At 41.4% G+C, this 26,029-nt stretch overlaps 1 protein-coding gene across 1 annotated transcript in view; it reads right to left on the bottom strand.

Moving 5' to 3' along the window:
* The window catches only part of LOC110524461 (inactive N-acetylated-alpha-linked acidic dipeptidase-like protein 2), a 282,881-nt gene that overhangs the window by 152,933 nt on the left and 103,919 nt on the right, over positions 1-26,029 (bottom strand). Inside the window, exons 3-4 of the mRNA XM_021604123.2 lie at positions 10,387-10,660; positions 6,056-6,175 (exon numbers count right to left, since the gene is read on the bottom strand). Coding sequence (XP_021459798.2) covers positions 6,056-6,175; positions 10,387-10,660 — 394 coding nt within the window. The remainder of the gene's footprint in view (positions 1-6,055; positions 6,176-10,386; positions 10,661-26,029) is intronic.

The raw sequence follows: 26,029 nt of genomic DNA, 5'->3' as shown, positions 1-26,029 counted from the left end.
GGCTACCACTCATAAAGGCCTGATTGGTGGAGTGCTCCAGATGCCTATCCTTCTGGAAGGTTCTCCCATCTCCACAGAGGAACTCTGGAGCTCTGTCAGAGTGACCATCGGGTTCTTGGTCATCTCCCTGACCAAGGCCCTTCGTCCCCAATTGCTCAGTTTGGCCAGGCGGCCAGCTCTAGGAAGTCTTGGTGGTTCTAAACTTTTTACGTGTAAGAATAATGGAGGCCAGTGTGTTCTTGGGGACCTTCAATGTTGTAGAAATTCTTTGGTACCCTTCCCCAGATCCGTGTCTCAACACAATCCTGTCTCAGAGCTCTATGGACAATTCCTTCAACCTCATGGCTTGGTTTTTCCTCTGACATGCACTGTCAACTGTGGGACCTTATATAGACAGGTGTGTGCCTTTCCAAATCATGTCCAATCAATTGAATTTACCACAGATGGAGTCCAATCAAGTTGTAGAAACATCTCATGGATGATCAATGGAAACAGAATGCACCTGAGCTCAATTTCGAGTCTTATATCAAAGGGTCTGAATACTTATGTAAATGAGTTATTTCCATTTATATATATATATATATATATATATATATATATATATAAATTAGCAAGCATTTCTAAAAAACTGTTTTGTTAAGGGGTATTGAGTGTAGAAAACGATAAATAAATTACATAGCTTCCTGAAATTAGATGTACATAATATCCACTATACTGTGTATATCACTAAGGCAACAGTCCTAGCTCACAGTTAGAGGATAACACAATGCGTGGCTAGGTACTGATCAGGAAGCTATTAGCCCAGCCACAGCATCTCAGATTGAAAGCACCTCAGATAAGTCAATCAACCGTCGCTAATTATGAGATTACCAAACACAAGGTATTCGACAGTAAAAGACAGGAGAGCGTGTGTCGCAGGCATTTGTCGCGGGTCACTACCTCACACGAGAGCCATTTGAACGTAATCTTTTTTACATTTTTTTTAATCAAAATGCGTTTTTTGGCAGTAATGCCTTCTCAAACATGTGAACTTTCATGTGCCTTAATAACAAACTTGTATGCCATCTGGGAATATGAATACAATTGCTAAATTACAAGCCTAGTTGGTTTAGCCACAGAAAACGACAGCAACCTTCAAACTAGCCATGATTGGCTGAGATAATGAGTGGGTTGGACTTGCTGAGAGGTGAGTTCGGATTGGTCTGCCATATAGCACGCTTCTGTCTATTTGAGCTGGTTAGTATGTGTAGGTAATCCTGTCTAACGCGGCTTTAAAATATATACAGTGCCTTGCGAAAGTATTCGGCCCCCTTGAACTTTGCGACCTTTTGCCACATTTCAGGCTTCAAACATAAAGATATAAAACTGTATTTTTTTGTGAAGAATCAACAACAAGTGGGACACAATCATGAAGTGGAATGACATTTATTGGCTATTTCAAACTTTTTTAACAAATCAAAGACTGAAAAATTGGGCGTGCAAAGTTATTCAGCCCCTTTAATTTCAGTGCAGCGAACTCTCTCCGGAAATTCAGTGAGGATCTCTGAATGATCCAATGTTGACCTAAATGACTAATGATGATAAATACAATCCACCTGTGTGTAATCAAGTCTCTGTATAAATGCACCTGCACTGTGATAGTCTCAGAGGTCCGTTAAAAGCGCAGAGAGCATCATGAAGAACAAGGAACACACCAGGCAGGTCCGAGATACTGTTGTGAAGAAGTTTAAAGCCGGATTTGGATACAAAAATATTTCCCAAGCTTTAAACATTCCAAGGAGCACTGTGCAAGCGATAATATTGAAATGGAAGGAGTATCAGACCACTGCAAATCTACCAAGACCTGGCCGTCCCTCTAAACTTTCAGCTCATACAAGGAGAAGACTGATCAGAGATGCAGCCAAGAGGCCCATGATCACTCTGGATGAACTGCAGAGATCTACAGCTGAGGTGGGAGACTCTGTCCATAGGACAACAATCAGTCGTATATTGCACAAATCTGGCCTTTATGGAAGAGTGGCAAGAAGAAAGCCATTTCTTAAAGATATCCATAAAAAGTGTCGTTTAAAGTTTGCCACAAGCCACCTGGGAGACACACCAAACATGTGGAAGAAGGTGCTCTGGTCAGATGAAACCAAAATTGAACTTTTTGGCAACAATGCAAAACGTTATGTTTGGCGTAAAAGCAACACAGCTGAACACACCATCCCCACTGTCAAACATGGTGCTGGCAGCATCATGGTTTGGGCCTGCTTTTCTTCAGCAGGGACAGGGAAGATGGTTAAAATTGATGGGAAGATGGATGGAGCCAAATACAGGACCATTCTGGAAGAAAACCTGATGGAGTCTGCAAAAGACCTGAGACTGGGACGGAGATTTGTCTTCCAACAAGACAATGATCCAAAACATAAAGCAAAATCTACAATGGAATGGTTCAAAAATAAACATATCCAGGTGTTAGAATGGCCAATTCAAAGTCCAAACCTGAATCCAATCGAGAATCTGTGGAAAGAACTGAAAACTGCTGTTCACAAATGCTCTCCATCCAACCTCACTGAGCTCGAGCTGTTTTGCAAGGAGGAATGGGAAAAAATGTCAGTCTCTCGATGTGCAAAACTGATAGAGACATACCCCAAGTGACTTACAGCTGTAATCACAGCAAAAGGTGGCGCTACTAAGTATTAACTTAAGGGGGCTGAATATTTTTGCACGCCCAATTTTTCAGTTTTTGATTTGTTAAAAAAGTTTGAAATATCCAATAAATGTCGTTCCACTTCATGTTTGTGTCCCACTGGTTGTTGATTCTTCACAAAAACATACAGTTTTATATCTTTATGTTTGAAGCCTGAAATGTGGCAAAAGGTCGCAAAGTTCAAGGGGGCCGAATACTTTCGCAAGGCACTGTATATATATTGCTTAGTAGAACTGCATAAGTGTTGCTCTCCACTTTCTGGAGTGCCTAATTTTGAAATCGGTGGAATTAGAGTATGATAGCTAAGGAGATGGAGAAAACACCTGTCTCCGGATTGCATCTTCAAACTAAGGGCAACAATGGCATCCATGACAGGGAGAAGCATCCAGCCATGATGTATACTGATAAGTCAAACTAGCTACATTTTCAGATATTATGCATGTCTAATTTTGACATATAGTATTTTAATTTCGAGTTAAAGTGAACTGTTAGCTAGCTAGCTAATGTTAGCTGGCCGGCCCGCTAGCTAGCGTTATGTGTATGATCTTATTATTCGTATCTCAGAGCCATTTGCTTTGCTTGTTATAGCCTAATGTTATCTAGCTAACATTGAACCTGGTTGGTTAGGTACCTGCAGATTTATGCAGGGTAGTAACGTCCTGAGTTGTGATTATGGTTCATTGTTTAGCTAGCTAGCTAGCTACATGTCTTGGCAAAAGACTCCGCTATGCAAGTGTCCACTTTAATAGAATATCACTGCGACAACAGTTAGCCAGTTAGCTTGGGTGCTTGACTGCTGTTGTTAGGACAGAATGCCTGCCTCTTCCCATAAAGAGATTGGTGGAGCTAAAGCTTAAGAGGGTGTGAACAATGCTGAATGGGTGTAGACAAAGAAGAGTTCTCCAGTAGGTAACAAAACAAACAAAGTCAATTTTCTCAAAAGTGAGGTTACAAGTTTATCAACTTTCAAAGCAGAATGACTTTCTCATTGTTCCTCAAAAACAGTGTATGATATATAATTTTGTAGCTCTGTGTCTCTGCTTTTATCCAATGTAAAAAACACTATTTCAGATTTTGCTACATAAGACCGAATCAAGGCGGTTGGTCACATTTATCAATGAGGTTGTAACTAGTCTGTGAAAATCAATAATGACACCAACATGTGTGATGTTTTGAGTGGAAAGCACCAAAAATTGGGGGCATGTTAGGTAAACAAAGATACAGCACTCTAAAGGATGCTGCATCTGGAGAAAAACTGATTAAATCAAGGTACTCCATGCAAATGGGCTGCTCAGAGAGGCGAAAAGGGTAAACACTTTCACAGTGCTGGATATGATGAGATGCTTATTCTTAATCTCCTAGTAACACCCCAACATTAAACAAAGCAGGCACAGTTCATTTTGGTTGATTACAGAGCAATGAGATTGTGAGAAGATTTTCAAATGCATCAGTAAACTAAGCGCTCAAATTTAAGGTCACAATGTGGACCCCATTCACTGATCCTGCTACTTTTCTCTCAAAATAGTCCATTGTGCAAAGTAAATATTGTGGCGCTTGTTTTCCAGACGGAATACCACAACAACAATAACAAGGTAACACAGAACAAACAGGCTACCATCAGTCCTGAAACACGGTAACTCAAGTGATTAAAAAAAGACACAGCACGTTTATGGTTTATCTTTTTCAAAAGAGTAAAAACATTTAATAAAACGGACCTGCTGGTGCGAATAAATATTGTACTTAAAGCTACAATTGATCATTAGGCTACTTTCTCTGAATTCAAAGCATTGTCAAAAATAAAACATACAAAAAGGAACCCTTCCATTGCCTTAATCATAATGAATAATGTGTCATTATCAGTAAACCATCAACCTGACATTGGACTGACATTGGCATGGCTCGGTTATTGGATGTGGTTCAACTCTATTCACAGTCTCTTTGAGAATTCCTACATGTCCGTGGAGGAGTCAAATACTGACCATCCATCTTAGGTAAAAATAGAGAGAAACAAATTATCATTGTAATAGATGAAAGACACTGAGACACAAATAAAACACAGACATTTCTGTCAAAACACCTGTGGCAGTACTGTTTGAATGACCAACCAGTGACATGGGTAGATAGATGAAAGAATGTTGATAATACTCAGTTTTGATCTGAAGTCTAAACACACCTTTTCACTTTATTATACATTATAATTAGTGTGATTATGTGTGAGCTCCCAGCCTATATTTCCTCCCAATCAAAGGAACTGCACTAGTGCAAGCAACATTAATTAGTCATTGAGTTGTGGACAAGAGATGAAAAGGTCTGTTTTAGTTTAGTTTTTGTCACGTGACTAGGGTGGGCATTCTATGTTCCTTTTTCTATGTTTTTGTATTTCTTTGTTTTTGGCCGGGTATGGTTCTCAATCAGGGACAGCTGTCTATCGTTGTCTCTGATTGAGAACCATGCTTAGGTAGCTCTTGCCCACATGGGTTTTGTGGGTAGTTGCTTTCTGTTTTGTACCTGACGGAGCTGTTTCAGTTGTTCTTTTTTTTTTTTTTAAACGTTGTATTTAGTGTTCAGTTCTATTTAATAAGTTAAGAACACGTGCTGCGCTTTGGTCCTCACCTTCTTCCACCAACGGCCGTTACAGTTTTTAGTTTAGTTGTTTTTTGGTGGGGGGGACTACATGATCACAGTATTTGAATATTTTGCAAATATACTGTACACACACACATATAGACATGTGGTTAGCATGTATTGTATGTAGTAAGACAGAGATGCAAAATTAACAACAATTAAGCTTCTGTACCCCACAGTCAGCAGTTCTTCAGAAGTCACCTTCACAGATTAAACAGGCTTCATCACAAAGGGCTCAGGAACATTAATCTACATTTGGTCTATTTAAAAGTAATAAGCCATAATGACGCACACAAACTAGTTAGTACCAGTCATTCCATTCTAGCCAATTTAATGCATTTTACATGATTGAATATGACTTTCGGTTTAATTACATTTGCTTTAACTGTTCAGTATATTTGATTTTTTTTTTTTGTGGAGTAGAGTGCCGTTTTCAAGCAAACATCCTATGAGATGCTGTATTACTATCCTTTTGCTCAGACCACTGACATCTATCCAGGCTACCCAACCACATCGCTCCAGCCAAGCACTATGCCTACTATCATTTCTTCTCCACGTAGCGATAGATAAAGCAGGGGCATTAAATTCAGTATGAGTCATCAGGCTAACTAACATCACCCTGGGGGTCAACACAACACATTGCAACCAGCCTGCCTCTGAATGTTACACCCTGTATCTTAAATTATTAGATATTGATCGAAAATTAAATTTGATGGACGCCCAACCTTTGATTCTTACCTTGTAAAGTAAGGGTGCTTGTCCCAGTTTTAATAGTGCAATCTGGTTGGTGACATTCATTGTAGTTCTGGCTCTTCTCATGTCCTCCAAACCTCCATACTGCACATCCACTACTACCGCCTTAAATGGAGAAAGGAGAAAAGAAATATCAGACTACTTTAAACCATTGGTACAAAAGGCAAAAATGATGAATGGCAACTGAATCGGAAATAATAAGTGCAAACATTTTGCAAATGGCATCCACAATCACACCTGTGGTGGGGTTTGGAAGGCACAATAATGACTAATGAACGTCTGTCTGTGTGCTGGAGGAGCCAGACTGAAAGTTAAAGAAAAGTCGTGGAGTTGAGCGAGGAGTCACAGCAGTGATGCTATTTCTGAGTGGGACTCTCCTGCTGCATTACCTGGGCGCAATTCATTTTTCATGTGGCCTGGGGGCAAATGAAATGCGATGCCGGTAAGCAGAGTACATCTCGTTTGCATGAGGAGAACAGGGGAGTGGGAGATTTATCATCCTTGTCAGCATTTGCATCATAAAAGCGCTCCGTTAAACTCTACGGAACAGACACCAAATTGAAATACAGAGAGATTTCTAGTCTGACTGAGATTCTCTTTTTTCTTTCCAGAGGTAATGAAATTAACGATGTTGCTTGCCGCACTGAGCGTATTTCTTCTGTACACCAGATGAATTCTTCCCCGTTCACTATTCATCTGGCCTATGTGGTGGATGAGGGAGGCAATGTTTGTTTTTCCATCAGCCTGATTGAAAGTAGCAAAAATCCCCCAATAATGAACTATTATCATGTTGAGGAGTTAAATTGCCACCTCAATCAGGGGCTGTTATTATGCCTCAGACAGAGAGGGTGGCAACATGTCCTGCTTGAATGAGGAGCAAATTCAATTCCCTCTCAATAAAATGTAAATTGAACACATCTACTGTAACGTAATCATACCAGAATGAGAGCCATCCATCACATGCAACAGTAGATCATTACAAACAATTATAAACACTGGGATTGTTTACTAAAAATCACCCACCTCCACAAACACACACTGCATTAACCAGCATGTCCCAGTATATGAGCTTGGTATAGTAAAAATTCATAAGGCACTCTGTTGAGGCTTAGATGGGGGTGGACACGGAGACTGGAAGGGGTACTCATACACCACTGGTCCAGAGAGGTACTGCTGAATTAGTAAGAATATCTATTCCCCTTGGTGGATGTCTTTGTTTGGTCTGGGTCCAGCAGGAGACATCCTGGCACAGGCTCATGTATTTAAAAAGCTATTATGTGGAGTTAACAATCAGAGCCAGAAGAGGCAGTATGCCTTCTTTTCTCTACCCTGCTCTGCTCTGGCTGCTCCTCACTCAGAGTTAAAACACTGCAGTTCTCCAGAGCCAGCTTGACAGAAACAATGGCTGAATTGTCTATATGAAATTAGATTTCCTTGCTATCAAATATTAACACAAGATGACTTACAGAAAGTGTAATGAGGCAAGGCCATGCATTCATTTTTAAATAGGTACTGTCATACTATTTCCTTCTGAGCAAATCTCAAATCAATGGAAATCACCACTAAAAAGAGACAGTGAGATGAAAGATAGTGATATAAAGTAAGTCTGAATGCACGCAATTTTTATGATACCTTATTTACATAAGTATTCAGACCCTTTGCTATGAGACTTAAAATTGAGCTCAGGTGCATCCTGTTTCCATGAGATGCTTCTACAACTTGATTGGAGTCCACTTGTGGTAAATTCAATTGATTGGGCATGATTTGGAAAGGCACACACCGGTCTATATGAGGTCCCACAGTTGACAGTGCATGTCAGAGCAAAAACCAAGCCATGAGGTCAAAGGAATTGAGCTCTGAGACAAGGATTTGCAGCATTGAAGGTCCTCAAGAACATGGTGGTCTCCATCTTTATTAAATGGAAGAAGTTTGGAACCACCAAGAGTCTATCTTGAGCTGGCCACCTGGCCAAACTGAGTAATCGGGGGAGAAGGGCCTTGGTCAGGGAGGTGACCAAGAACCCGATGGTCACTCTGACAGAGGTCCAGAGTTCCTCTGTGGAGATGGGAGAACCTTCCAAAAGGACAACCATTTCTGTAGCACTCTACCAATCAGGCCTTTATGGTAGAGTGGCCAAATGGAAGCCACTCTTCAGTAAATGGAAGAAGCCACTCCCCAGTAAAAGGCACACAAAAGCCCGCTTGGAGCTTCCCAAAAGGCACCTAAAAGGGATATTTATGTTTTTGTTTTATAAATTTGCAAAAATGTCTAAAAACATGTTTATGCTTTGTCATTATGGGGTATTGTGTGTAGATTGATGAGAGGGGGGATAAAAAATCAATTTTAGAATAAGGCTGTAACGTAGCAACATTTTGAAAAAGTCAAGGGGTCTGAATACTTTCCGAATGCACTGTAGTTTATTGATGTGTTGCATGGCTCAAACAATTATAATTCATTCTTCAAACAGAGCCTGATTACCCTGAGGAGGATCCCCGTGTGACCACTGAGGATGTACAGCTCTACCAAGCTAAAAATGGTCTTGTTATACTACATGTTTGTCACGCCTGCTTCCGATCTTCCCCCCTGGCGCTTGAGGACGCCAAGCTGCCCTGTATTACGCACTCCTGCCACCATCATTACGCACACCTGCCTTCCCTCGTCACGCACATCAGCGATATTGAACTCACCTGGACTCAATCACCTGTTTATTACCTCCCTATATTTGTCAGTTCCCCAGCTCTGTTCCCGCTGCTGCATTCATTGTAGTCTGTCTTTGTATTTCCCAGTTCTAACGCTGTTCCTGTCCTGTTGCATGTCCGTTCCTAATTAAATGTCAACTCCCCGTACCTGCTTTTCTTCTGCAGCGTTGTTCCTTACAATGCTGTTGTTGTTGTTGATGATGTTGTTTTCTTCCAGCCTACCTTCCTTCGCTATATTGTTCCAGATTCATTTTCATTGTAAAGTTGGAGATGATTTGACAAGGCAGTAAAGTACAGTTGGATGACTAAGATAAAGAGAGAAGTACATATTTTCTCTGTATGAAAGAAAGATAATGATGGTCACTGCCCAGCTTTAAATAGGACTTTTACCAAATGAACCCCACAAACTCATGAAACAGAATGTATTTCTATGCCATTAGTGAAAGACTGAGTGTGGAACAGCATGATCTTTGAGATAACTTCCTAATGTCCGCTCTTTAAAAATGTATAGCTGCGCAGTGAATTTGATCTCCATTGCCTTCTCTCCATACATCCTCTGATGGCTGGCTTGTGTTAAGGTGGGCTTTTAATGCTTGCATATTTCATATATGTTCAATTAGGTTACAACTGTCAGTATGTTTTCCCTGCAAGAGGGGGTGAATTCTTTACTCTCTCTCTCTCTCTGTGATCCTGAGAATGGGGAGTGGAATGGGGAGTGGACTAATGAGAATTGCTCACTGACCCCTCCGTCACAGCGACAGGCTCAGAGATGACAGATCCCATGGAGCCTCAGCCCAGCACATTACTATGGAGTCCCCAGGCCTTTCATCCATCAAACCAGCAATATTTGTTTTTCTAAACTGACGTTTAGATATTGCAAATGCCATTTAATTCAAGGCAGCACACTGAACAGTGCATGGATCCAGGCCTGTGATGGATGGCTTTGACTCCTGTTTTGGGGATACAGATGCAGAGGACTAGGCTTGGAGTATACTTTGCATTCAGTCTTAGTATTCTCCAACTGTTCTCCTGTACCTTTAGCCCACTCAGCCCTCAAGGGGATAACAGCCATTTCCTTCAGACACTCTCTCTCTGTGTTCCCCTGGAGACAGAAAGCATAACCTCTAAAAATAGCCCTGCTATATTTCTTATGTCTGCAAGTGTGTGGACAGACTTGCATAATGACTTGGATTAACCTTCAATCTCAAGGATGCATTTGCGCCTGTGTCTTGTAAATATACTGACTGTAGCCAGCAGTGCTCTCATATTCCTGCAGGGAGGGGATGTTTATTGTGACTCATAAAATTGGACTGTGATGTTGATATACCTGAACTGGGAACCAACTTTAACATTTACGTCTTGACCTTTCTCTGTGGCCTTTTGGGTGATCACCGCTGTGAGGGAGAAGCAGGGATGCGAAACAAAGATAACTGGAGCCAGCCAGGTAGAGGGCAGGGCTGCTACTACCATTCAAGTCAGGAAAATCACACACACATATGGTGACAATAGTTGGAGGTGGAGAACTAGGAGATGACTGGGGAACATAGCATTAACCAGCCTGGGGTTAGTGCATTCTGCTGTACATGCAGAGAATGAGACAGGGTGAGTGTGCTGTACCTCTAGACTGCCCGTGGCAGAGTAGGCAGCGTAGGAGAAGTGTTGGTCTGCCGTGGGGTTGTTGTTGTGGTTCCTGGGGTCACACTGAGCCCCGCTGGGCAGGAAACACTCGTGGCTGGCCCGGTCCACAATTCTGCTGGAGGAGGGGCCAGGCAGGCTGAGGAGGACGCTGTAATTGGACAGCTGGACGTCTGTCAATCCCAGGTCTGTCCACTGTTGGTACAGGTGCTTAGCCCTGGCCTCCTCGTTGTCGTCTGATATGCTAATGAAAGGCCTGATGGGAGACAGAGAAAGAGATGTAGTTATGAATGTCTATTTACTACTGTGTGTGGCAGGAATCCTGGCAGATGCTTTGGAAACAGACTTACCAAAGCAATGACACATTATCAATTTGGCTAAGTAACAAATAGTTTATTTTTGTTATTGTTCACACTACCGGTGTTCAGGATATCTGTGACAGAATGAAGTCTACTTTTTTTCATTATTTATTTTGAGGACAGTCTTGGTAAATTGGTCTTAATCCAAAGCGTCAACATAAATGTCATAATTTCAACAACAAAAAAGTAATTTGTCAAGGAACTAGTTACCAAAAAAATAAAATTATTGACAGACAGCGTCTCTCAATCATTAACAATTTCAGGTTAAAAAAAATTGGTGGTGCTTTTAAGCTAAAATGTGTTGCCGCTTTTAGGGTTAAAATGTGAATAATGACTGAACAGAAAATGTTCTGAACAAATGCATGCACTAATAAAACTGTGAACACCTGTGAACACATTACCAACAGATGGAGGAGTAAATGGATGATAAAGGTACTCTTCTAGCAGTTTTCAACACTATGATATGATTTATCTACCATACTAAGTAATGCATCTAAAATGACATGCATAGTTACTATGAATACAATACAATGTAATATGATATTTTATAACTATACATATAATTGATCATTATGTCAAAGCAGAGCAGCAAAATTATGTCAAAGCAGATATTGAGCCAAACTACATTTAATTTAAATTCAATGTGTATGCTATCCTCTAAATCATGACTGATTCAATGTGTTCATGTTCATCTACCAAAAGACACAATACTATGATGCAAAATAACAGAAATAAAAGACTGAAGCAGAATTTATTTTTCTTTAAATAAAAGCAAAATGTTTTACCCAGACCTCTTATTAACTTGGGATTTTAGTCTGAGTTTTGAACTTTTTTACAAGGAGAAATTCCCTTTAACCATCCAGTGTTGGTTATATTACAAATACATTATTATTTCCAGTTCCAAGATAATCAATGAAAAAAGTGGAAGAATAGCACATTGACAACTTTTTTTAACAAGAAGGGTAAACCTGAAATGGGTAAATACATAACTTTATCTGTTTGGAGATAAGGTTCGGAGGACATTATTTAATGTCCCCATCAAATATAGACATCTAATGGGGTCTGCATGAAAGGCTGTTTATTTGAAAACTGAAACACATCTCACGTCTTAAAGGACAAAAGAGACTGGCTAAAAGGACAATTCTCTTAACTTCTTGAGTGTAGGGGGCAGTATTTTGGTGTTTGGATGGAAAACATACCCAAATTAAACTGCCTCTTTCTCAGGCCCAGAATCTAGAGTATGCATATAATTGTCGGATTATGATAGAAAACACTCTAAAGTTTCCAAAACTGTCAAAATATTGTCTGTGAGCATAACAGAACTGATATTGTAGGCGAAAACCTGAGGAAAATCCAACCAGGAAGTGGCCTAAAATTTGAAAGCTCCATGTTCCATAGCCTGCCTTTGCTCCATTTAAAGGGATACCAACCAGATTCCTTTTCCCTATGTCTTCCTCGTGGTGTGAACAGTCTTTAGATATAGTTTCAGGCTTTTATTTTGAAAAATGAGTGAGAAAGATCACATCATGTCATTGTATGGCTGGGTGCCAGCAGCATTTTGTATGCGCAACAGCTTGGAGCAGCCATTTTCTCTCTCTCTCCAATTGAAGAAGCTACATTCCTGGTTGATATATTATCAATTATATATTGTAAAAACGACCTGAGGATTGATTATAAAAAACGTTTGAAATGTTTCTACGAACATTACGGATACTATTTGGAATTTTCGTCTGCGATGTCGTGACCGCCCGAGCTTGTGGATTTCTGAACATAACGCGCCAACCAAATGGAGGTATTTTGGATATAAAAATAATCTTCATGGAACAAAAGGACCATTTATTGTGTAACTGGTAGTCTCGTGAGTGTAAACATCTGAAGATCATCAAAGGTAAGCAATTTAATTTATTGCTTTTCTGACTTTCGTGACCAATCTACTTGGCTGCTAGCTGTTTGTAATATTTTGTCTACTGAGAGAGATGTCCTTACATAAACGCTTGGTATGCTTTCGCCGAAAAGCTTTATTGAAATCTGACACGCCAGGTGGATTAACAACAAGCTAAACTGTGTTTTGCTATATTGCACTTGTGATTTTAGGAATTTAATTTGAATTTGGCGCTCTGCAATTCAGCGGTGGTTGACGAAAATGATCCCGCTAACGGGATGGGTGCATAGTAATCATGTTGTGTTTTACTGATCCCATTAAAGGTAAGAAGTACCAGAGCATTACACTGAAAACAGTTCTGTGTCATTGAATATAAAGACATTACATTACAATTATACGCAATATTTGGTAAGACATTTCCAAACAGTATCTTCTGTTATGACCTTATTTCATAATCAGGAGTGCCACATCAAAATAACTTAGACAGAAAGACCTCCTGTTCCTGACCCTAGGAAAGGGAAAGTTTAGTAGGAAAACAGTCATAAATAAACCAGTTAGTCATGAACATATCTCAACACCGTGAAAATGACATTCACTACCTGGCCTGGAAGATGACTGATCAACAGTCAAACACCACCAGGGATTCATGAGCATTATACAACGGTTGGGTCTAATCTTGAATGCTGATTGGTTAAAACCGCATTACAGCCAGTGTCTATTCCACAAGTTACAGTAACACTAGCTAAATCTGTCGTTAAAATGGCTATTTACTATGGTTTCATCTGTGCGCAATCCACTGTCTCATTTATGAAAAGCATCTAGACATTATCTCACATTTCTTTTAGACTAACATTTAGTTTTTAACAGCGAAGAATTGTATAAACCTTACTGTCTGTCTCGCCGACATTTGAAAGATTTTTCAATATTCAAATGCGATCTCCAACTGTCCCATAGTAATGAACGTATAGGAGTCGGACGTCAGGACGAGAGAGAGGCAGGCAGCGTTTCTCAGCCAGTCGAAATCATGAATCAGCTGGCATAATTTTTATGGATATATACAAAGAAATGTAAATTGAAAAAAGGTCAAACTAAATGAAGTTCAGCTAGTTTGTAGTCTTTCCAGCTTCAGTTTGAAGTTGTGTTAGCTGGTTGTTGGCTAGCTCCTCTGAACAACAGTGTCCTGACGAGAGAGCACATTTTCTATGCCAGGCGATAACGTGCCTCATTAGCTCATTGTTATGGATGTATCCAAATAAATGTCACTAGAAAACACCTTAAACAAATGCAAATGCAGCTACTGTTGTTATTCTGTCTGTTTGACTTGACGGTAAGTTAGCCGTAGTTGGCTAGCTAGCAACAAGGGGTAGAAACGTTGCCAGCCGGTATGGCAATGGAACATTTAGAACGAACGACTGGGTTGCGTCCATAGATACAGAACAAAAAGACTGAACAACTGGGTCACGTCTCTGGGAACCGAACCAATAAAAAGAACAACCAGCTGGCTTGGGTAGCAATACTAGATTTGTTTCGGGACTATATATTGTGGAAGGATGAAATAGTATGAATAAATTGATTAAAATACATTTTATTAGGGCCTCCCGGGTGGCGCAGTGGTCTAAGGCAACAAGGGGTAGCTAGCAACAAGGGGTAGAAACGTTGCCAGCCGGTATGGCAATGGAACATTTAGAACGAACGACTGGGTTGCGTCCATAGATACAGAACAAAAAGACTGAACAACTGGGTCACGTCTCTGGGAACCGAACCAATAAAAAGAACAACCAGCTGGCTTGGGTAGCAATACTAGATTTGTTTCAGGACTATATATTGTGGAAGGATGAAATAGTATGAATAAATTGATTAAAATACATTTTATTAGGGCCTCCCGGGTGGCGCAGTGGTCTAAGGCACTAGCTGTGCCACCAGAGACTCTGGGTTCGCGCCCAGGCTCTGTCTGGCCTAGCGTCGTCTGGGTTAGGGAGGGTTTGGCCGGTAGGGATATCCTTGTCTCATCGTGCACCAGCGACCCCTGTGGCAGGCTGGGCGCAGTGCACGCCAACCAAGATACGGTGTTTGAAGAAGATGGCAGTGGTGCGGTTGGATGCGCTCTGTGTTAAGAAGCAGTGCGGCTTGGTTGGGTTGTGTTTCGGAGGACGCATGGCTTTCGACCTTTGTCTCTCCCGAGCCCGTATGGGAGTTGTAGCAATGAGACAAGATAGTAATTACTAACAATTGGACACCACAAAATTGGGGAGAAAGGGGGTAAAAAAAAAAAAAAAAAAATATTAATCAAAATACTTGAATATTTTGTATAAAAGTGAAGCCGGTGTTTGGAGGATATATTGGCATGGATTGCCGGCCCTCGATGAACAACACCCGTGCCAATATATCCTCCAAACATCGGCTTCCTGGGCATTATCACTTAATTAGAATGGCCCCAAATACATGCTATTACACCTGGTCTGGATGAGCTCTGAATGATACAGTACGCTGGGCTATTGTAAATAGATAAGTGTCCCTAAATTGAGATCGCAACGGTGGACTAAATGAGAAAATATCCTTCAGCAGAAATTTTCATCAGTGTCTCCACCATGAGTTTTCTCCAAAATGTCCATTTTGGACCCTCAACATTCCACTTTCTCTGAATCCTGAACATGTTGGCCACTAAACACAAAGATGAAACAATCCAAAAGAATCCCTAGGTTTGGATATGGACCTCCCTTACATTCTGCTGCCATAAATGGGTAGCAGTTCCAACTGAATTCCAATTCCCAATAATCATGGCAAAACAGCTCAACTGGGAGAAATATATGGAATGAAAGCCTCGCAGCATTTATGGTTAAGAACGAGTCATTCAGACATCACTATTAAGTGGAGGATTCCACATCTTTGTACACCACTACCTGGCCTGGGTCACTGTCTCCTAGAACAGTGACAGTTACAGACCATTTGGGAGGAGATTTGGGATAAGTAGGATACCTGATGTCATCACACACTCCACCACTTGAGACAACATGATTCACAGGACTGGGGCCCAAGTCCCACACCACAGGGTGCCAGTCAACAGCTTGGTTGGCTGACTGAAGCCTCCTCACAGCCGGCAAAGAGAGCTGGGATTCTGACACACACAAATGCACTGGCTGCTGCTCCTGGCGATGATCGAGACGCACTCGGCCCGCAGACCAGAAGATGGCAGAGAGCTCCGTTTGGGCCATCTGTTAGGGAGACTGTTTTAGATATCACACTATGTACTTCCGGCCATACATACACCCTGCAGACTAGGACCTACACTAAACATTCTCCCCAACAACAACATCTTACTCTACTTTAGAGTCAGTGTGGGTTGTTGAGTTGTCACTTGGGGTTGTTAATCCTACAAAATTCACAACTTCCCTACACAAATATTGTAACGAGTTATGGGAAAATATAAGCTTCTGTTTGTGTGGGATTGTATTTGGACGATCTCTATTGGAGGCATTTTATCCTCCCAGACCACTGTTTTAGTAAATAAATACCCAAAATAAGACCTCACTCCTGGCTCACTGTTATTACCATTTTGCTCTCCTAATTAAATGCATCTGAGTGACAGGGATTGACAGCTGGTGGATCCGTGTCTGTGGTAGATATGGTCACCGGGGGTATCTGGGGTACTGTCGATCAGGGCCTAGCCAATTGATATAAACTGTCTTTGTGGCTGTTGAACTGTGGCAGAATGCTATTATGGATGATAATGCTGGCAGGACCGGCCCCTGCTCTTTAAAAAAGTGCTATAGCTCCCTGCCGCTCTACATCTGGGTCCCAAGAGAGGCTTCACTGTTGAAGCGCTGACAAAGGAAAAGATGGAAGATATCCCTACCTGAACGGCTATACCTACCTGTGTTTCAGCGCAGTGTCTGACTCTTCTGTATTTCACCTTAAGATGAGGTGACTGACCGTACTGCATATTAAAATGCTAGACCAGTTGTCACCAACTGGTCGATCTCCAATGCATTCCTAGTCAATCATCAAACATTTATGCGAAACAAAAACAATTATGTTCCTTTTTCTTTTTCACACAGTTTTTTCCCTGTTTCCCGCTTGATTCAGCAGCCCTAGCGCCAGGAAGGCAAAGTGTTCCCATTTTTAACCATTTAATGTGTCTGAAGGTAAAACTCTGCCTATCCGGCATGCCCAGAGAGCAAATCAAGTGCACCTAATAGGCCTACCACTGGCCAATCAGATAGCTCAGATCACTGTGTCTGCAGTTTCCTCTAGTGCCCAGAAAAGTTGCTACTGTGAAATTTCCGAACTTTCAAAACCTTTACTAGAGAGAAATTGTCAATGAAATACAATGAAGGGCTGCTGTTTGTATGAGTAAGTGTTTAAGTTGTTATTCAGCACGTCACTGTCAACACTTTTATAAGACATAAAACGTGCTTCTCCCTACTTCTACTCACGCCACGACTAGCATTGCAGCTGCAATGAATGAGTAGCAAATTGTATGGAAAAGCTTGCGTTGTTATTATTAGCGGCGTGTGTCTTTTTTAATATTGAGGATTAATTCACTTTCTCTGGTCATAGGAGTAACAACGTGATATGGTGCATTAGGCAGAAATAATGCAGTGTGACTAAAGTTTTGCCATGAGCTGGAAGACTGTGTGCCTTTTTTGGTCAATCTCAGCGGTGGGACGGTGAGAGGCAGCCTCTCCGCTGCTCTCTCCCTCCCCTCCGACAGACCATCAGTCCAGTAAAATAAAAATAAAAAAGGAAATGTTTATGCTCACTAAGCTGTTCCTCACAAGTAATACAACAACATTTTGAGAGCTTGTCCAAATTTAGTTGTTGACATAGCTGTGTTCTATTCAATGTTCTCTACATATATATTAATCTAAATTCCCAATTCATGTTATAAAGTTAAAAAGAATACAATATTGCTGACACTATTCAAACCAATGAGGGTTTGGAACTTTAAAGCCAATTATCTCAGAATCATCTTTTTGCAGATAGAACCTTACAGTTCCAAGCTCTTGAAATTCAATATGATCAATGTGATCATATACCGCAAATTTTGAAATATAATTTCAAAGTGGTCTGAGAAGAACAACATTGGCAGGTAAATTCAAACATAGCCAATATGCAGTGATAATGTATTAGACCTATAGCCTACTGCAAACACCTCATTGCTAAATAACTGTTTTTAATAGGTTCATGTTGCATAGGCTTACATTTTTAAAGTAATGTTTAAAAAAATATCTGAGCGGTAGATCTCGGCTTGCATTTTGACTCAGACAGTGATCTTGACTCAAAGGTAGGTGACCACTGTGCTAGACTATTCCTCTAGCATAGTTGCTGTTAGTTTGCCATAATTGGAAATTGTGTAGTTACAAGATGTGGTATGCCCGTACTTAGGGGATAATGAGAATAAGGTAACAGAAAGGTTATCTGTTATTATCGTAATTTCAAATCATCCACAGACGCTGATGTCAAAGCATGTCAGAGGGAAACAAAAGACTGCTCCTAAACTCCAGTTGAACCCTTAAGAATGGATGAAGGTGAGCAATTGTCTTTCAGCACGCAGCCTCAAAGATAAGCTCCTGACATATCGTACACATCTGCATGGGTAATGTAGAACAGTGCTTTAAGCGTCTCTGTGATCACATCCTGCAGCTGGAAGTGGATCCATCCAACCTGAGAGGAGGTGACACCACTGTGTTTAGTGAGATGGAGATGGGTGTGTCAGACAGCTCCTTCGTACAAAGGGAACATCCATATTTGACAATAAAAGCCATCAGTTCAGGTGTTGAACTACAGTGTCTGTTTCCTATGCTCTGGAACATGTGACATACAATATTACTCTTACCTAATTAAAGGGCTGACATAATGCATATTTTGATGCACATTTCATCGACTACAACCATTGTTCAATGTGTTTGTTTTCATGTGAATATGGCTGTGTTTGATCACAGGGAACAGAATCACCATGTGGCCTGTTTTTATGTACATATGCATCAAAATAAATAGTTGTAGAGCATGCATTGTAAATCAAATACATGCATCATTAACTACTGTGCTGCATTGCATTGCATATTTACGCACACCAATAAAATCCCTTTCCATTGCTGTACCCTGCTTTACCATAATATGGTATAATATGCTTTAATTAATGTCTATGTGTAGTGTTTTGGTGTGCATGCCACCATTTCAGTGTCAGTGTTCCTAACAAACATTTAGGCCTATCGGCACAAAATGTTTTATATTAAAGTGTGCCCAAGTTGCTGAGACGTGCACCAATAATAGCATTTTAGAAACACAGCTAGGAACAAGGAAAAACAAAATCTGTTTTTGCTGTGAACGTCTCTTCCACTGATCTGCCAGTGTTTTTGTCAGAAGGAGAATATCTTATCTCCAATCCAGGAAGTTATCCACAGTTTCTATTCATCTGGAGTAGCTCAGTGAGCCGGGGGAGCACAGGGAAGAGGAACAGAGGTAGATTCTAAAGATAAAGTAAGACAACCTACTCTTGGTGAGAGATAAGCGTTGGAAACTATTGCAAACCCTTACAAACTAAAACCTCACATGAGCACACAGTACACAAAGCACACCAAAGTGACACATGTTTAATATACTTACAGTGTATTCGGAAAGTATTCATACCCCTTGACTTTTTCCACATTTTGTTACGTTACAGACTTATTCTAAAATTGATTAAAACAAATTTTTCCTCATCAATCTACACACAATACCCCACAATGATGAAGCAAAAACAATTGTTTTTTCTGCAGCATTGAAGGTCCCCAAGAACACAGTGGCCTCCATCATTCTTAAATGGGAGAAGTTTGGAACCACCAAGACTCTTCCTTGAGCTGGCCGCCTGGCCAATCTGAGCAACCGGGGGAGAAGGGCCTTGGTCAGGGAGGTGACCAAGAAACCAATGGTGACTCTGACAGAGCTCCAGAGTTCCTCTGTGGAGATGGGAGAAACTTTCAGAAGGACAACAATCTCTGCAGAACTCCACCAATCAGGCCTTTATGGTAGAGTGGCCAGACAGAAGCCACTCAAAAGCACATGGCAGCCCGCTTGGAGTTTTCCAAAAGGCACCTAAAGTACTCTCAGACAATGAGAAACAAGATTCTCTGGTCTGATGAAACCAAGAGTGAACTCTTTGGTCTGAATGCCAAGTGTCACGTCTGGAGGAAACCTTGTCACCATCCCTACAGTGAACCATGGTGGTTGGCAGTATCATGCTGTGGGGATGTTTTTCAGTGGTAGGGACTGGGAGACTAGTTAGGATTGAGGGAAAGAGGAACAGAGCAATGTACAGAGAGATCCTTGATGAAAACCTGCTCCAGAGTGCTCAGAACCTCAAGCTAGGGTGAAGGTTCACCTTTCAACAGGACAACGACCCTAAGAACACAGCCAAGACAACGCAGGAGTAGCTTCGGCACAAGTCTCTGAATATCCGTGAGTGGCCCAGACAGAGTCCGGACTTGAACCCGATTGAGCATCTCTGAAGAGACCTGAAATTAGCTGTGTAGGGAAGTTCCCTATCCAACCTGACAGAGCTTGAGAGGATCTGCAGAGAAGAATGGGAGAAACTCCCCAAATTCAGGTGTGTCAAGCTTGCAGCATCATACCCAAGAAGACTCAAGGTTGTAATTGCTGTCAAAGGTGATACAACAAAGGACTGAGTAAAGGGTCTGAATACTTGTAAATGTGATATATCAGTTGTTTATTTTTTTATACATTTGAAAACAATTCAAAAACCTGTTTTTGCTTTGCTATTATAGGGTAGTGTGTGAAGGAAAAAAAATATTTAATCCATTTTAGAATAAGGCTGTAATGTAACAAAATATAGAAAAAGCCAAGGGGGTCTGAATACATTCCGAATGTGTATGTGTGTATGTTCAAAACAAGCATGCCAACATAAAAGCATGGATGCACTCACACACTTATGCAGCCTTCATGCACAGCTCACGTGTACACACACATATGTGCCTGGTTGGATAGATATTGGATAGACATTCATCACCATAAGCAAGCAATTAAGTAAGGAGGACAAGGCCAAATTCCCTTGACATTCAGTGCTGAGAAGAAGACACATTTTTGAAGATATGGCCTTGGTGACGAGCCTTCTCTTCCACCAGGCAGGAAGGAATACCTCACTCCTAGTGGACTATCTGGCTCAGGGCCACAGCCCTTGAAGTTGTGTCAGTTTGCCAATGAGATGTACCCTTCCTGTATCAACCCAACAGAGCTGCCCACTCCCCGCGGACTCTCTAGTGTCCAAAAGGCCGTCAGTAAACTGGCATCAAGACAAGCATGTCTGTGTGTGTAAGGAGGGTGCCTGCTGCCTGCTCAGGTCGCTTATCCCTGGATTACAGTAACTCCTGCCCTTTAGCCAAGCGCTGGCTCTCTCTGGCCTCTCTGTGTTTTAATCATTGGCTCTTGCTGTTAGCACAAATCCACTCCCTCACAGAAACTCCAGTGGAGGACTTAGCATTCTGCAACACACACTGCTCAATGCCTCAACCCACCGAGGCTCAAAGGGGTGGAAATAAAACATGACCACAAATGCACATACAACACAAACTCATGTGGGGTTTAGGTGAATGTGTCCGGTTGAACCACTCTCAAACCCCTACGTTGTGTTTCTTTACTCTTTCAACATAATCAGGCCGACAAGTCTGGAGGAGAGGAAGGAAGTTATTGAGAGTAACAATGTAACTCCTTTTTTCAAGGAATCAGAGAAAGCAAATCCCACAGCCCTAATTAAAATCAGAAATGGGCACCGGAATTCCGCTTGGCAGAAAGTCATCTCTGCAGGCGAATGTAATACAAATGCAGAGAGACAGAGACAGAGAGAGAGAGAGAGAGTAAAGAATCACTACATGGTGTCTCTAGATGTACTCTCCTTCTTTAACTCTCATATTATGTATACAAAATAAATAAATAAACAACCACCTGGCATTAATGGTCAATTTGGCAATTCATAAGATCATTGAAATCTGATATGAAAAATATATGCTTTTCATCACTCATTATTTAAAGTTGATGAGGTGCAACTGACCCGTAGTATAAGATGTGACCCAGTGGAGTGGTGAACCACAAACAGAGGATGAGAACCAAAGCTTGAACCCCATATTTTAACTGTCTGCGGTCAAGAGTGGTCTTTTAAAAAATAGAATTGCCAACTGCTGCCTGAATCCCGTGGGAGGGCCGCAGGCCTCTTTATGAATACATATACTGTACACGGACCTTCAAGGATTAATCACAGCTTGTTTCTGCTTCACTGCATTGACCACTGGCTTTATGATACACTATGACTAACAATACAATTTGCACATTGTTAGACAGGCCTACTGTATGCCATGTTAACAACCATGTCTACCCAGTGATCCATGACATCAATCTTTTGATTTATGGGGCTTGACCAAAACCCCTACCACATGTCATGTGTTCACATTGCATTAAGGTTCTGTGTGTGAAACTGATACATTAGGGTTAGGGTTGGACATTAGGGTTGGACAGCTTCATATCAGCACTGGGAATGAAGGCCTGCGTTTCCTGGTAAAGAAAGAGACCACTGTCTGATACAGAAAGCCCTCTCTGCAGACAGATGAATAATCTTGGATTCAGAAGCTGTGCTTCACTTTCATATTTCTGGCACACACACCCTGTCCAAGCACACACAGAGGGCTTGAATGTCACTCTGTGCGTCTGGAATTCAAAGCTGCCTGTGAGGAAGTAGCGCTAGCCCTGGTCGTGGGGGTGTGCAGCGGTATGCTTCCAGAGTGGCTCCTTAGCCTCAGACCTCTTTCTTTTAATCATCAGAAGCAGGACCCAGTGACCTACCCGTACACCATGAACCCACCAACAACCAAACCCTCCACTAGCAAAGACGAACAAGGAGATCAGCGATGCAGTCAATCATTTCTAACTTTGGAACAAATCCAACATATTGTTCCTGGCAAATATCTTATCATCCAGTATTGTATTTCAACTCTCTTGACACTCATAATGGGTTTCTCCTCATTCTGTCATGAGTCCTATGTATCAGAGTGACTCTCGTTGGCACAGATATTTGGGTTTGAGAGACTGCTGCATGCTGGATCCTTGCCAAAGGAGATGTGAAATGACTGGCGTGTAAATTGGGATTCAGACACACAGTATGTCAACGGGACATTAGCCTACAGTGGCTGTCCAGCCTGCAGCAGAAGCCCTTGTCATTGACATATAGGACACTTCATTCTTTAAATAATCAGAAAGCATATGGTGGCTGAATCAGCTATGATTGAACAGCAAGTGGTTTATTGCAATTCCCATAATCATTGTGCCATGTGTCATAGTGCAGAATACTGATAATTATGATTGATGATCAATGAAAAATAACATTTTACAGCCACCTGCTAAGCCATATTCCCCACATTTTTTCAAATCAGAATGAACAAAGTCTCAAACTGGTATTTTGGATATGGCTTGGAGCTACACTAGGGTGACCACATTTAAAATACCCAAATGTGGGACAACAGGAGGATTTTGCGGGACATTCGCAGGACAGTGTAGCAAAACGTTGGCCGCGATCTACCAGTAAAAGGTTCAAACTGAATCTTCATGCCAAACATTTGATCTTAATCCGTTTCATGGGAATATGCATTTAGATGTTATTTTAATCACTTTATTTGTGAGCAAACTAGAGTAAATGATGTTAACAAACTACATAGCTTTCCTGTATTTTGTTTCAATCCAAGCTAATTCTGCCTAGTGGCGCAAGCTTTTGAGTTTTGGCCCATGACAGTTTTTTATTTTTTACTATTCAGCTAACCTTCCTAAAATCTCATAAGAAATGACTAAGTTGGTGTTTTTGATGTAACAGTAACCTTATGCTATTTTATTTGGTTCTGTAATGTAGAATACTAATGAATCATTATGTGATCTTCCGAGACATTGATTCAGCTTTGATCTACCTTTAATAATCGAGCAACATTGTGAGAAGTGGCGGAATAACACTCCGATGAGCTCCAGCAGCATTTCACTCTAAAAGCCCATTTATGATTGATCTGGAAAAGTGGTCCGGAAGCTCCGTAAAGAGGGTGTGACACAATGGCGCTGGCCCTGGAGGCTTGCGGAGGCCAAATCGAGCTCTGTACAGAGATGCCGTGCGCTTCCAAAATGTTGTAACAATAATGAAATTAATGAACCCACCACACGGTCTTCCATTCCTGTGGCGGTCCTCATGAGAGCCAGTTTCATTATAGCACTTGATGTTTTTTGCGACTGCACTTGAAGAAACTTTAAAAGTTCTTGAAATGTTCTGTATTCACTGATCTTCATGTCTTATAGTAATGATGTACAGTCATTTATATTTGCTTATTTGAGCTGCTCTTGCCATAATGTCTTTTACCAAATTGGACTATCCCCCCCCCCCCCCCCCCCCCCACCTTGTCACAACACAACTGATTGGATCAAATGCATTAAGAAGGAAATAAATTCCACAAATGTACTTGTAAGATGGTTCACCTGTTAATTTAAATGCATTCCAGGTGACTACCTCGTGAAGCTGGTTGAGAGAATGTCAAGAGTGTGAAAAAAAGAGTGTGTATTATCTTTGTTTTCTTCAACATGACAAAATGTTTCTAAAATAAATGTTTGTGTTTCTTTATACTTTCATTTTGCTTTCTGTGGCACACACTACTGGTCAACATAAGCTAACAAAATAATTCTGAAGTGTATCAGGCCTTGCAGTCCCAAGATAGAATGGGGGAGAGAATTTCAGCAAGCAAGATAATGGCCTTGCAGAAATCCCCTTCTAATTTCCTTAATTTTGTGGCTAAAGTCAAATACTTTCTGTGGCCCACATCAGAGTCAAATACTTTCTATAGAACAAACTTCATGTCAGGATAGGCAACCAAAATGAATAATTAATGTATGTGTGTTATATTAAACATAAAGGAGGGAGTAAAATGTAGGCAAGCAATAAACATTTCAGAACAACTACTAGTCAGATAAGACATGGGAGAGATTATCAATTTTGTCAAATAGATTTATTTATAGATGAATACACTTGAAACAAATAGCCAAACCGAAAACTGCAGACATTACTAGTGCCTTCCCCGCGATCAAACCAACAAAAAAAATAAAATGAAAAGCACCCTAACGTGATCAGAAATCTCAATTAGCAAGTAAGTCGCAGCAATGAAGAATTGAGTGCGTGCGCGTTCATGCGAAGGTGGTGGGAGAATTCGAGGGAGCTTTTCGGCACAACACCCGCAGTAAACATGCAGCCTTACTGGAGCAATGCATCTGAGTCAGTAACAAGCCATGCCCTTTCTCATACACACACCACACAGCCCTGCTCTGCTCTGCTCCATGGAGAGCAGCCTCCTCCACTCAGCATACTTAGTTATCCACCCCCAACATTCCTTCACTGTGCAGCACAACTGTAAGTACCTTCACTACCCACTGACTGTAGTGTCTTCTAAATCTGGGTGTACTGGGGACTGTAGGATGTGCACTAAATAGGGATTTTATTTGGGGATCAATGCTAATGCAAAGGGGGATTAGGACTAAACTATTAGCCCATGGAACCAGGAGATGGAGGCTCTACACACAGTGTAAACATCAAATAGTGGGAGAGATTAGCACCAAGGTAAGGAGGTTGTCGGGGGAATGCACTACCCTGTATTAGATGGGCCCTCCTTATCACTTTCTAACACATTCCTTTCTCGCTGCGTCGTCGTCAAGTAAGGTCTTTAACGCTAACCAGCTCCCCTTCACAGAGGTGAAATATGATTATCGGGACAGAATGCATTTTTACCAAAGCCTGGCAAATGGAGAATAAAGCATCTTTGGTGGGGGGTGGTGTGGTGTGGCCCAGGCAGGCAGCAGGAGCCAGGTGAGAAGAGGGCCATTCCCTGGCTGCAGACTAACAACAGATTGCACACACAGCTGCACCCCCCGGTCCAGGGTCTCTCCATTGGGCTCTCAGGGGGTGAGACCCTCAGCCTGAGGCTAACACTCACGCTCACATAAGCATAACAATCACACTGATCTGTCCATGTGAGTCATTCTCTGTTATCATTACCTGACCTAGCTTACACGGAGGAAGGAGGAAAATAACACAATAAAATGAAATCCGGTAGATTAGTTATCACAGTTGAAATGTCAATGACTTTAACAACACCAAACAGGATGTTTTTTGTTCCGCCGACATAGCTCCCGTGCTAAAATACAAAATATATATGTTTGTTCGGCTCAGGTTGGCTGAACATAATTTCCCTTTTATTTGACCTGCTGGGAACCAATGAGAACGCTCAAATGATGCTATAGACAGAGCTGGCATAACCACCATTGTTTCATGTGGGGATTCTAAGGACTTTTTTATTCAAGGCATCTGCTCACACACTGAGAA

This window comes from Oncorhynchus mykiss, chromosome 5, assembly GCF_013265735.2.
Source record: "Oncorhynchus mykiss isolate Arlee chromosome 5, USDA_OmykA_1.1, whole genome shotgun sequence".
NCBI classification, from domain to species: domain Eukaryota; kingdom Metazoa; phylum Chordata; class Actinopteri; order Salmoniformes; family Salmonidae; genus Oncorhynchus; species Oncorhynchus mykiss.
Note: the sequence above shows the minus strand (reverse complement) of the source record. Positions and strands in the feature narration are given on the sequence as shown.